Consider the following 13,334-nt stretch of genomic DNA (forward strand, 5'->3'; position numbering starts at 1 on the left):
TGGGTTTATTTTGGGGGTAACAGAATAAAGAAGGACGCATGCAGTTGTACACAACACTCAGATTTGTTTGTTGCTATATTCGTTAATGAATGGGGGGTTTGGGGAAAGTTCATTACAGCTACTGTATTTGTTGCAAAAAACCGACAATTATACACGTTCTCTTAAAATACTGGTTCACTTCTCTACTGTCAGAAATGTGACAGTAGAGTTCAAGTTCTATATGATGCAGAGAGCAAATTGCCGTCATAAATTCTTCTGATTTATTTCTCTACAGTAGAGTGGAGTTATCGTTTAAAAGGTTTCCGTTTTGAGAAAATCACAACCAGCCTATATCAATATTTGGTATAAAATTATGGAACAGCTCAAGTGGGTGAGGACAACAACATTTAAACTGAATACATTTTAAGCTACACAAGGTACAAATTTATATTATGTTGTTTAATCAAAGCGTTTGTCAGTTTTTTTTTTATGTTACATTTATTCCAACATGTGAAATAAATCAACAAAGCACTATAGTATTTACTGGAGTTTACAATACGTCGTTTTACATAGATTATATCTGTCGTAATGGACTAATATAGTTTACTGTGGTCGTTAAAAATTCTGTTAGAAAGACGCATAGAAGTTACTCCACAGGCCGACAGTAGAAAACACTTTGAATTTCACAAATAAATGTATACAGTGTTAAAAATCATGAATGGATATGTTTGTTTTTTTAATAACAGCACAAAGGACAAATGTCAACAGTTTTACATTTAAATGAGTTCGTGTTTGTCAGCTTCGCCTTTTCAGGGTGAGCTATCAAACTGCTGCTCTGTTACATCTGCGACCATCTTCATGCTTTATAGTACGACGACATCACTGACGACAAGGAGGGGGGAAATAAAAATAACTACAACGTGCTTTAACGTTCGCTTTCAAGCATCGCACTTCATGATCTCTCGGAGGCAGATGGTGGCGTAGCAGGAGGAGTCCAGGTCAAAGTTCAAGCTGAGCGACAGGGACTCCGTGCCGGATTCTTGCTTCTTTGCGCCGTGGCTGCAGGCCGCTCTCCGCAGCTGGTAGCTGAGGTTGTGCGGGACGGCCAGCAGGGGGCGGTAGCAGCCCGGAAGGTTCAGTTTGAGGCTGCTCACTCTGAAGCGGCATTCGCCCAACCCGTCCCCTGCCAGTCTCTCCTGGTACCAGGTTCTCATGGAGTGTTCTGGATATTTGACAGAGTTTCCTGGCATTGGTAATAACACCTGAGAGGATGACAAAATATTATTGATGCAATAATAATAATAATAATTTAAAAAGCCTAATTGTGTACACAGGGTTCCCACACATTGGTGAACATCAAATTCAAGGACCTTTCAAGGACTTTCCAGGACTAATTTCCTCAAATTCAAGGACCACACGTGGCGGCATTTACCTACTGTGATCGCTGAATAGGTTATCATATTTTAATACAATGCAAATTCAATAAAAGACTAAACGGCATAGAAGTTGTTGGGTCAGAAACAATGCAAGAAAGTGGACTTAATTTATAGCCTACATTGATATTGATCATATTCATAGACTACATTTATATCCACAGTACATGGCTATGCTATACTACATTACATATAAGATGTACATTAGCCTACCGTTTCATGGAATTTTATGGAAAAAAGTGCAGCATTGAGATGTTCAGAATTATATCAATTTGTTTCACTTACTTTCATCTTTGATTAAGCTAGTTTTTGACTTTGACTCTGAAAAGTCGCTAAATATAGCGACAAAGTCGCTGAGTTGGCAACACTGCGTGAATGTAACCTATTGGATGAACGTAGGCCTAAACCGTAGCCTACCAACTAACGAAGAAGAGCGAACATACTTTTGCAAATTAAAAGTCTGCAGAATAAACATAATTTTAAAAGATCTTGTGGTAGTAAAATAAAGACACATGAGTCGTCATCCGTGTGAACTTTCAACCCCACAAAAAAATTCAAGGACTTTCAAGGACAAGGTGTTTTTTTGGCTGTTTTCAAGAACTTTCAAGGGCCTTGAATTTATTTTTTCAGATTCACAAACTTTCAAGGATTTCAAAGACCCGTAGGAACCCTGTGTACAATAAAACGGTAAAAGTAGCTCAGGAAACTCCATACTTGATCTAGTGAGTAAACTCCCGCTTGCTCCTCTTCAAGCGTCACCACGTGGATCTGTAGGGGCAAAGGGAATGAGGAAAAATAGGTTTTTATCCGTGAAGTTTTAATAATGAAATACGGTATTACATATCAACACAACCGGGCTGGGTGATTGTCATTGGATCTTTCAATAAAGAAACGGTTCATTCGGCTCAATTTCTGATCTTACTTGTGGAGAAGTCGTCTCTCCAGTGTCCTCTGTCCTGTTTTGTCCCGATTGTGTCCACACCAGGTCACCTTGTCTGACTCCGTGGCCCATAGTGGAGAGCCTGTGTGCTGCTGCGTCGTTCCACACCCTGATAACCACAAACAGGTCACTGTTGAAAACTACAGGAGGAATTCACGTATTCGGAGCTACAGTACCCAGTTTTTCTAATGAGAAAAGATAATTTTTTAGTCAGTGTAAATAGCTTCAAAATAAATGAAAGTCATGATTTTCTTCACCGATGAGATGGGACCAAAAATCTGACTCTTTTAACGCGTGCACGCCGTTTTAGCTTTGCCGGCAGCTGACCTGCTGCAGTAGGCGTGAGGATAGAAAACCCTCATGCTGTGGGGCAGGCTGAGCCACGCTTGGACACAACCGTCCGGGCCGGTGCCGTAGCGATTCAGGGCGCGGAGCATCAGCCTCTCCCTGGGCTTGGACAGCGGCATCAGCGCCAGAGCTTCCTTAGCGTTATCTGTTGGAAAGAAGCAAAACAGTAAAAAAAAAAAAAAAAAAAAAACTGATGCTTAACACATTCAGCTATCAAAGCTGAACACATTTTGTGCTATTGAGTAATGCTGGAAATCTTGCGGCAAGGCTATCCGTGACAGGAAAACAGATCTTCGCTCCACAAATGACTAGTTTACAGGAGATGGCAGAAATCTATGGGATGTACTGAAGGCGACTAACAAGACCATGGCAGAGCATTATGTTATTGTAATCAAAGTTACAGTGCCTTGGTAAAGTATTCATACCACCTGACATAAAAACACACACACACACAAAAAAACAAAACAAAAAAAAAAACATAAAAAGGATTAACTTTTCATTCTGCTTTACAATTATGCATTACTCTATGGTGGTCCATACCATAAAATCCTAATAAAATATATATCAAAGTTTGTGGTTGTAATATGAGAGAATGTGAAACACATTATGGTCGCAGACTCTTTGAAAGCACTGTGTAGATAGTTCCACTATTTTGTTTGGGTAGGCTGTGAAAGTACTGTGTAATTGGCAGAGGAAGCCTGACAAAAGTACACAAATGGAGACTATTTGGTCCAAATGAATGGTGAATTTCTACGGTAACTTTAACTGAAATTCTTATCAGGAGAAACGAAATCAAAACCATTACCTGTCTGAAGGAAGTGTCTCTTGGCGAGGCTGTGAGGATCATCGCTTTCCTCGGGAGAGAAGAACAGACGTACGGCACTGACCTGAAATAGCAAAAAAGAGATATAGTTAGATCTATATACCGGAAACTCATCTCTGCTCTCCTTCACAGGTATGCTGTACATTTTGTTTTGTACTATGCTTGCACATTACAACACCTAGACAATATTCCGCACATCATACACCACTGTTCCCACTGACGTTTACATCTCATACTAGGAACTAAATGCACTTATTTATTTGAAATTAAATAAGTGGATCTTCAAGCAATTTCATATCTCTCTCTTTGATTTGTGACCTTAAAGCCTGGTCATAATAAAGTTAAAAGTGTTATATGGTGAAAAATATTTCTAATGCAATAAAGCATGGAAACAAAGTACATTGATAAAACACGAAATACAAATATATATATATATATATATATATATATATATATATATATATATATATATATATATATATATTAGTGCATTTTTATAGTAATATCCAACTTTATATAATATTAAAAATGTTATAAAAATTTACAAAAATAATAAAAATACAAAAAATAATATTTTTGTAATGCCATGTAAAATATTACACAAAATACTAAAATTTATAACAAATATTGTTCTGTAAAGTCATAGTGTATGAAATAAAAAAGTAGTAAAAATTCAAAGTTACTGAATACAAAACAAAAACAACTAAATAAAATAAAAAAGTTATGAAAAGAGTTGACGGTTATAACATTAAAAATGATACACAACAATATAATAATAATAATAATAATAATAATAATAATAATAATAATAATAATAATAATAATAATAATAATAATATAAAAAATACTAAAGTATGAAAATAAAACATAACCCTAATAAAGCTCCCATACATTGTTTTGATCGACAAAAATTAAAAATACAAAGTCAGGGCTCATTCTGACTCAAGTTTCTTACCATGTCCTCCTTCAGCAGAGCCAGTCCTACTTGGTCAGACAGAACGCTCTGTCCGCTTCCAAACCTCTGCGACCCGTAGTAGTTGACAAAACCTCTCCTCTGCAGATAGAGACACAACCAAGATGAATGCGCCAGTCCCTGATGTAGAACCAACAGCAGGCTACTCTACTGTCTAAGATTAAAATGAGTTTTAATTGTCTCTCTAATGAAGACATAACCTCAAATAAGGCAAAAAGAAAAGATATTACATCAAAACACTTTAATTGGAGGTAAAAAATAAGCATTTTTAATTATTATAGTTGGCATACTGCTGTGTTCTTAGTTCATTTATAATTGATTTTTCATGACAGGGTTCGCTTTTACTCATAAAACACATTGTTACATTACAGTAAATTAGGGGGATTTTAAACATCGAGTTGGTAGACAAATGCAGAAAACAATATACTTGTTTAAATAGTGACTAGATTTAACTTTAAGGACCTTTACGTTCTCCACTGCTTCCTTTACGAGAGCTGCCAGGCGAGCGTGCACGTCGGCGTTGGAGAGGTGCTCATCCGACGCTCTGTGTGGCCTGAGGTCGCGGACCACCAGGTCAAAGTGATTCCCCCGCAGTCGCCCCAGCTTCAGAGGCTCGCCGACGGAGCGGATCTGAGACAGACGCATCCCTCTTTTCTCAAATTCTCCCGCTTTCTCTTTCAACCTAGAAAAAAAAAAAAAACTCCTTTACATACAAAGTAGCCGTCATAGAAAAATCACAGACGGTTGAAACTACTGGAAGATCTTGTCTGACAGGTATGAAAACCACCAGATTCAGAAAGGAGACGCTCCATTACCGCTGAGATGAGACCTTCTTGACCACCATGGACTGGTAGGTGACGGCTCTCTTATCCTTGATGCCGGCGTAGGTGAAATCTGACGGCAGGACCCCGAGAGCGGCTGCCATGTAGCTGATGGCTTCCAGAGTCTCCAGGTTCTCCTTGCACAGCGTGAACGCTGAGAAGCACACACACACGAGCGGGATATTTCAGCCAACGATTATCTTTTTCTCTACACTTCTTAGACTCAGAATCCTGCACGCAAGTTCAAAACATATAGACACAAGCCCAGCTTAGCTAGCATTTTAGATTCCAAAGCACCCACATAAAACAGGCCCACATCACAATGCTGCCACCGCCATGCTTGGGAGTTGGTAAAGTGTGCTTGGGTTTGAAAGATTCACCTTTTCTTCAAATATACTCCTTGTACCTGTGGACAAAAAAAGCTCAACCTTTGTCACGTAGTCGATCCTGGAGCAGAAGGTTCCTTCTTCTTCAGCTTCCTAAAACGGGCTTCTTTGTTCTGACAGTGACGCGGTTTATAATGCGCTTGAGTCTTGGGAGGTGTTGCTAAACATCTCGCGAATTTCTGTTCTTGAGAGGGTTAGATGGTCAAAACTGGGGCAGGATTGGAAAATTGGAACACGACAAAGATCCTAAACCCAAATTTAAACTTGTTTTGCTAGGCCCCGTGGCAGGAGGAACACATAAGGAGGCCTCAAGTCCTTGAATTGGATCAGTTCCGCTTCGCCCTCTGCCCACTTTCCTCCCATATTACTGCCGCTACTGAGTCAAAATCTTGAAAAGCTCTTTTTAAAAAAAAAAAAATTAACAACGCAAGCTAAATTTGGGCATCTAAAAGGATCCCAAACTCAAACTGGTCAAAAAAAGTGTAAATCATGCTTAAAAGCTTGAACATACCTGTATAAATGTCTTCCTCCTTGCGTTCCTCCGCTGTCCTCTTCTTCGGCTTGCCGTGCTCCCTCAGTCTCACCGAGATGGACGTCCTCCCCTGGCTGCTGAAGCTTTTCGTCTCCACCAGTTTCCCGAACCTTCTGTTCAGGAAGTGGTGCACCGCAGTCCTGTGCTCCTTGCTGTCGTCCGGCCCAAAGGTGTAGGACGATCCTCGAACCTTGGCGTCGATGAACCGGAAGAAGTCCTCCGCCTCCTCCTCTCTGACCAGGCGGGCCAGCTCCCTGTAGTCTGGGTCCTCCCTCACCCTGATCTCGGGCTGGATGGTGACGGTCAGGAGGAAGGGGAAGCGGTGCCGGACGGCCCGGTGGACGTTGGCTCTCTGATGCTTGTCAGAGAAGGAGCCCAGCGACAGCTCCGGACCAGAAGGCCTTTGTTCTCGCAGCGTCATCACAAACTGCTCCAGGTCTTCACTCACCGACGGGCCTAAGATAACGTCTAAATCAAAGCTTCCCAAGGCGGGCAGGGGGGTGTCCGAACCCACCGCCCAGTCTGGAGAAACGTCAGCCTCCTGTGAGCCCGAACAGTAGAGATTCTCCTTCGACTCTGCACTCGATCGGCTTTCCTCAGAGGAGGCGCAGCCAGCCGTCTGCACGACCTGTCCTGTTTTCACCTGCTGTCCGTTGATGTCGATCTCAGTGACGACAAAGTCCTCGATGAAGGTTTTGATGCTTCCGAGGAAGCCTTCATGTTTTGATATGAAGTATGCAGGAACTCGTACAGCCTCATCTCCCTTCATAGTCACCTTATATGTAAGGAACATTTTAAGAGTTATAGAACATAGCAGAAATATCGTGATTACAACGTAGGAACGACTGTTATCCTAATCATAAGACACTTATTATATTGGGGTGGGGGTGGGGGGTGGGGGGGTAAAATAAAACACATAAGATGATAGAGATCATGATCGCAGTTTTTGCTTATATTGACTAAACATGATTTCTAAGGACGAGCTGTACATGAAACCTTCAAGGGGTTAAAAACCTTAAACTGCTGTACACTTAACAGCTAGAGTGATCTTAACAAAGAAATCAGACCTACCTTTACTGGTGACTCGGACATTCCCTGGGAAAAAAAAGGCTTATGCAGCTTATCTGACAGTCTTCAAATCAAACCGTGAATGCATCACGACTTTATTTGAATCGTTCCACTGTTTGTTTACGGAAGCATGCCGCACGCACCGTGTAAACCAGCGGCTTGTAAACACGGCCACGCCGAAACACAACCAAGGTCCGCTTCCGTGTCATGTGACCGTCACGTGACGTTCCTTAAAGGGACAGTGTTTTCTTTTTCTTTTCTTTTTTATAAACCCTGCATGCCACAAAAAGCTTCAACTCAGATTTAGTAATGATAATAGAACAACCTCAAATAAAATACCTCGTAATATTATCTACAGTTAATAACAATCATAATATTTTCTTATCACAGGCACAGACTTGGCTTCCATATATGCTTTGTGTTCAGGCAGCGGCAAATATAATGGTGTCCTAAATAACAATTTTGATGTAACATTTCAGCATAATGATTTCTTCTGAATGAATTCATAGTTTTTTCTGCATTTTTAAAGAAAATCTAGGAAACGGAACAAATCAGCTTTATGAAAACAAAAACTACAAATGCTGCTCAATTAATTAAATTAGATTACACCTAGGGTTAAATACTTCAGGCATCGATTGCAGTTAAAAATGATTATGACTCAAGTGGAATCCCAAATTTCTTTGAGACTAAAAATGTAATTTTTAGAAAATGATGTTACAAATTATTTTACGTGAATTGGTACATGGTAGTACCGACGGGATTCGGGTGGTCTATCAAAGCACCAAATAGAGTACCCATCCCTTAGCTTGACACAGTTGTGTTTCCTGTGCCTGGATTGGGCTTTGTGAAATGGATAAAGCTAGGATAAGCTGATCACGCTATGTCAAGCCTGGCTTTGCCGCTTATCCTGGATTTCCCAATGCAGCTTTTATGAAATAGGCCTCTGTTTTTGGGAGGTTCGGGGGAGTGTCAATCCTAAGCAGTGTATGAAAAACTAAAGAGAAACACAAAGTAGAGAACTGTCTTTTTCCTTTTATGCAGTGTCAGCCGTCTTGTGTATCATTATCCTGTGTCAAATTAAATAAAAGCGTCAAAACTGTAAATTGAGTTTCAGTCTAAAGACCAAAGGAGACAATAACAATAATTGCATAAAAGCAACAGATTTGAGAAAAAGTTTATTACTTTCTCCGATCCAAGTGTGGGCTTTTATGTGTTGTTAGCTTGGTCTCTTGGTACATGCATGGTTGTACTGCAGGTATTCCAGTTTCCTGCAGTAGTCCAAATGCATGCATGTTTAGTTAAATGGATTGTCTATGTTGCTCCAAGTGCCTTTTGAATGTGTGGATATTGTTTGTGGTGACCTTTCCAGTGCGGATGCCATCTCTTGCCAAATGGCTGTTGGACGGAAGAGCTATTTTGTGAAGGCAAGGCAATTTGAAAACAAAAACCTTCCTTCATCCTTAAAGACAATTTTATCATTAAACTTGATAAATTTGCTTTGTACTTTTAAAGCCATTCTCAATAGATCGACTAACATTGTCTAATTTCATGAGAAAAAAAAATCTTAACTTAATTCATATTTTCACCTTATTTTACTTTTTACTTGTTTTACTTTACTTGTACAGCATTCTAGTTTGGAAATAAGTATCATCATAATGTAGACTAAGTCAGATAGCAATATTTCAAGAGAAAGAACAAAAAAGAAACAAATCTGAACCTGTAATCTAAACTGTTTCAAAATCTTAGACTACGGGTTCAGATTATATTATAGGTTAAACTGTTTTAAGAGCGCTAAATGTTGCATTCTGTCCATGAAGCAGACAGAAAACAGAAGAAAACGGCACTATACTCAGTGACTGTGGAGGCCACTGCACCGATTATTTGAGCTTTATGACATGCTGATTTATCCTGCTGGAAGAAGCCACTAAAATAAAGTCACTGCAGCTATAAAGGAATGTACATGGTCAGCCCAAAATGTGCCAAAAAAGTACTTGCAGCATGATGCCATTCTGAACTGTTTTTACAAAGTAAGATGGATCTGGTTTGGTCTTAAGTTTTTGTTGCCCATCTGCTTTTTGGAGTGATTATTTTAACTATCTTTGCATTCCTACTATTCTAAACTAGTCTGCTCATTAACACGGCATTCTCATCCTGATGCAGGTGTGACAAAACTCAAACAGCCTCCCAGTAACCAGTTTCAAAGGGTGAACCTCATGGTAACTTTTAAATAGGTTTTTTTATCTGATATTTGTGAGAAGTTAGTTTTCTTCTGGAATCAAACTCCAATTGACTTGCAGTAAAGGTTAATGACTTATTTATTGGGCTACAAATGTACCAAATATAAAACTGCCAAGTTAGACTTTGTTGAAAATTGAAATGCTAGTTATAGTTTCCTGGGATGTCAGGGTAGAGATGCCGTTGTGCACGGATTTAGAGTTTACACATATAACCGTCAAATGATGATATTATTATTTAAAGTAGAAGGGATAGATTTTTTGTCTTTTGATATCTTATAGAGTTCTCTCCCATTGTATGATATAACCAGATGCTAAAAAGTATATATATATATATATATATATATATATATATATATATATATATATATATATATATATATATATATATATATATATATGTCGCAATAGACACCTGATCAATATCAATAGAAAACATGTCCGATAAAATTTTCAAGAATTCCACTGAACTTTTACATTTAAACAGGGTTAGGGTTACAGTTTAAAGTTAGGATCCCCCCCCCCCAAGGTCCTTGTTTCAGATAAGTAAACAAAACACAACTCAATACTTATCGCATGATATGAAGGGCATATTTCATGATACATTTTCCAGCCATATCGCACAGCCCTAATGCAATGTTGAAAATTACATCATGCAGATTTTTAAAATCCATCTTTAACCTTTGTTTAAAATAGTCTCCATATTTCCTCATTTTACCAAATAAAAACATTTGTTGTCTTTAAGCAGGCTATGCATCAGAGGAATATTCCAGTGAATCCATTGTTTTTGTTGGTAACTCAAAGACCTCCGTTGTCACTGGTTTGCCTCTCACCTGTTCCTTTTCCACAATCAGCATACCTGTTTCGAATCATCTAATCATCCTCAGCAGTATATAAGCCTTTGGGTTTTTTTTTTACCCCTCTGTATTTTATCTTGCATGCTGTTTTCAGTCATGAATTTAATCAGCTAGTTTACTCTCACTCATGACCTCCTTGGAAAATCCTACTGTAAATCATGCCAGTGTGCAGAAGCTCTTAAGGAATTTTTAAAAGAGAATTTCATATGCCTGTTGACAGCTGTACAAACATCCTGATGCTCTGCTAAAAGATTAATGCAACTGAGTAACTCAAAGACATTGAACATTTACTTGAGAGCACTCTGAACTGAACCTTTTGCATGGTCTAAAGAGGGGAAATGTAATTAAAAAAGTAAATGTAGATCCAATCTGAGGTAGATGTAGGTTATTTGGAAAATTGCATCTTAAATTAAGACATTTAGGGAAAAAAAAAACATACACTTTGACTTAACATAGAGATGTTTTTAAATGGAGTTTCACCAATAAGAACCCAAAAAATGAAGTACTTAGATCTGTTAGTTTTTATTTAACCCAACAGGTGAAAAACAATGATTTTTTTTTCTTCTGGGAAACTAGAAAATGTAAATGAATACATAAAAATCTTTATACATTTCTGATTCAAAGGCAATCTCAGAGATTTGGGCAATGACTATTCTTTTATTTTTATTTTTACTTTCGAAGAATTAGTCTTGATTTAAGCTATGACATTCAGGTGGTAGGATCAGAATTTGGTGAGAACAACATGAAATCCTGGACCCATCCTGCCTTGTATCTGTGGTCCAGGCTGCTGGGGGTGCTGTACTTGTCTGGGGGATATTTTCTTACCTCACTTTGTGCTTCTTGCACCATCCATGTCACAGAGCTCTAATCATCTAATTATCATCAGAGTCCACTAAGAATATTACACTAAGTTCACGTTAATGGCTTACAGTCTTAATTGAATTGGGAACCTTTAGTATTTGGTGGGGAGGGAGATTTGCATCATGAACATGCCGCTGATGCCATCATGGCAATCATCACAGTATAGGATGTGTGTGGTGTGTGTGCTGCATCCCCCTTTTTTTTATTGGTAAGAGTGCATGGGTGGGAACGTGTGAATGTGTCCTAATTTTCTGTTTGTTCTTTTGTCAGGTTGGGTTTGGACTGCCCCCCCTCCAGGGACATCCTCAGGAGGCAGCTATCCCTGTATTGGTCTCTTTTGGGCACCTTTGCTCTGACGGTCCTTTTGGGCGTCTATGGTTCTGATTTCCCCAGTGTCTGCTTCGATGCTCTGGGGTGGGGGGGGGGGTGTCTTTGGCTCTTCACAACCACTATTGAGCATTTCTATTATGGATAAACTTTACATACACAAGAAATCTCTCGCAAATACCTACAGGTGGTTGGATCCAGATGCTTACAGATTCACTTCTATAGAGAAAACCTTTATTATTATCTTTAACTGTCCCTTTAGACATCTTTATAATAAATAATACTGTATATTTTCTCCATTCCCTCTCCTCTATTTTTTGTCACCCTTTATCGCTTTTTGTCTCATCTTTTGCTCTTCTACCTTCCCATTTTTGTGTCCATTGAACATGAAGTAGTTCCAGAATAAAATCTAATAAAGCTTTGTGCATATAAAATCAAGCGGAGCACTGTGGTGAAAGCAGCACTGCTCCACTTGTGAAAGTAAAATCTGTTGGGCTCTCTTTTGCATTACGACAGCAATTCTTAATGCTACACTGCCAGACAAGACACGTTAAAATAGCATTAAAAAATGAACTGAAATAACAGATGAACGTTTGAATCTAGACGGCAATGACTAAAGGCAGCTGTGAAGGCAAAGCAGATACAACCCAATGCTAAGAAAAATACAGTAGCAATTTCTTTTTTCTCTATCTGGCAGATGTTGGATTTACTCTACAGCATTGCCTTGTTGATTTGTTAGATTCCCCTCACACCAAAATTGGTTCAGAACTGCAATACAACCTTAATAGCTTTCAGAAATAGGGGTACATGTGCAAACTCTTAAGAAAGTTGAAGACAGTCAATCAGGTTCCTGTTAACAGCTGCCAGGACTCAAAAGGTTTCAGTCTGCTCCTCTCAAGAGATTGACAGAACTAATTCATATTTGGTACTTTTTTGTTGAACAAGACCCTTTCAAGTAAGGTCTTCTGAGAATGATGTGAAAAAGAAATCCATGTATTTATGAGGGGTCCTATTCTAAACTAATGTATATCTATAAAATATATGCTATTTTAGCAATAACTGCACAGTATTTTCTGTTTTCCTTGCCTGTTAAGTTCATTATTGTTTGTTTTAGAATGTAACTATAAATTAGCTTGTTACTCATATTACTAATCTAAGGTGGAACTTTGTGTATTTGGCACTACTGTGCCCAAATTTATCCATTGTCGGACAATAAAAGTATTTATCTTATCTCTTATTGCAGCTAAGAAAGTATGTGAGTCTCAATCCCAGACTGTTGTCTCTGTTTTATGATTCTAAACTTTACAGCTGAAATCAACTCTGTCATCCTTTACGAAAATTTAGAAATATTTAAAACGTCTTAAACAGTGATGTTATGAAGCTGATTTGTTTAAAACCTCTAAGTACGATAACCGTTCATTAAGAATTTTTAAAAACCTACTCTATTCATATTGATCCTCATGTCCTCTAAGGCTAAGGCTCATCTATCAAGACCCAAAACCCTTTCAGAACAATTTATTCAACTTGCAAAAACATAGTCATATTCAATAAATCAGAATATGCATTTAATAGAGGCTTGTTTGTTAGATTAAAAGTACCTTTTGAAAAGAGCACCCTTTAAAATGGTATTTAACATACTTTTCATCAAGCACCCATTTCTGCATGAAAATGTTTTTTAATGGTCTGATACAATATTCTAATCATAAATGCTGTGTTTTTATTAGCTGGGAGAGGGTAAAAAAATCACAACTA

At 38.4% G+C, this 13,334-nt stretch overlaps 1 protein-coding gene across 1 annotated transcript; it reads right to left on the minus strand.

Annotated features, from left to right (window-relative positions):
• Positions 1-691: 691 nt before the first annotated feature.
• Positions 692-7,523, minus strand: pus7l (pseudouridine synthase 7 like). The gene is made up of 10 exons (XM_036149192.1): positions 7,307-7,523; positions 6,215-7,010; positions 5,312-5,471; positions 4,959-5,178; positions 4,479-4,577; positions 3,506-3,587; positions 2,680-2,845; positions 2,335-2,461; positions 2,127-2,180; positions 692-1,241 (listed from the first exon to the last, which is right to left on the minus strand). The coding sequence occupies exons 1-10, from the start codon at positions 7,325-7,327 to the stop codon at positions 918-920; spliced, it is 2,049 nt and encodes a 682-aa protein (XP_036005085.1). The 5' UTR covers positions 7,328-7,523; the 3' UTR covers positions 692-917.
• Positions 7,524-13,334: the final 5,811 nt, after the last annotated feature.

Source organism: Fundulus heteroclitus, chromosome 17 (genome assembly GCF_011125445.2).
Source record: "Fundulus heteroclitus isolate FHET01 chromosome 17, MU-UCD_Fhet_4.1, whole genome shotgun sequence".
Lineage (NCBI taxonomy): Eukaryota > Metazoa > Chordata > Actinopteri > Cyprinodontiformes > Fundulidae > Fundulus > Fundulus heteroclitus.

Coding starts and splice junctions, on each gene's coding strand:
- pus7l (XM_036149192.1), bottom strand. CDS start 7,327: ATGTCCGAGTCACCAGTAAAG. Junction 5,472..6,214: donor GGAGGAAGACATTTATACAG/GTATGTTCAAGC, acceptor TGTGCTTCTCAG/CGTTCACGCTGTGCAAGGAG. Junction 5,179..5,311: donor AAGAAGGTCTCATCTCAGCG/GTAATGGAGCGT, acceptor TTTTTTTTCTAG/GTTGAAAGAGAAAGCGGGAG.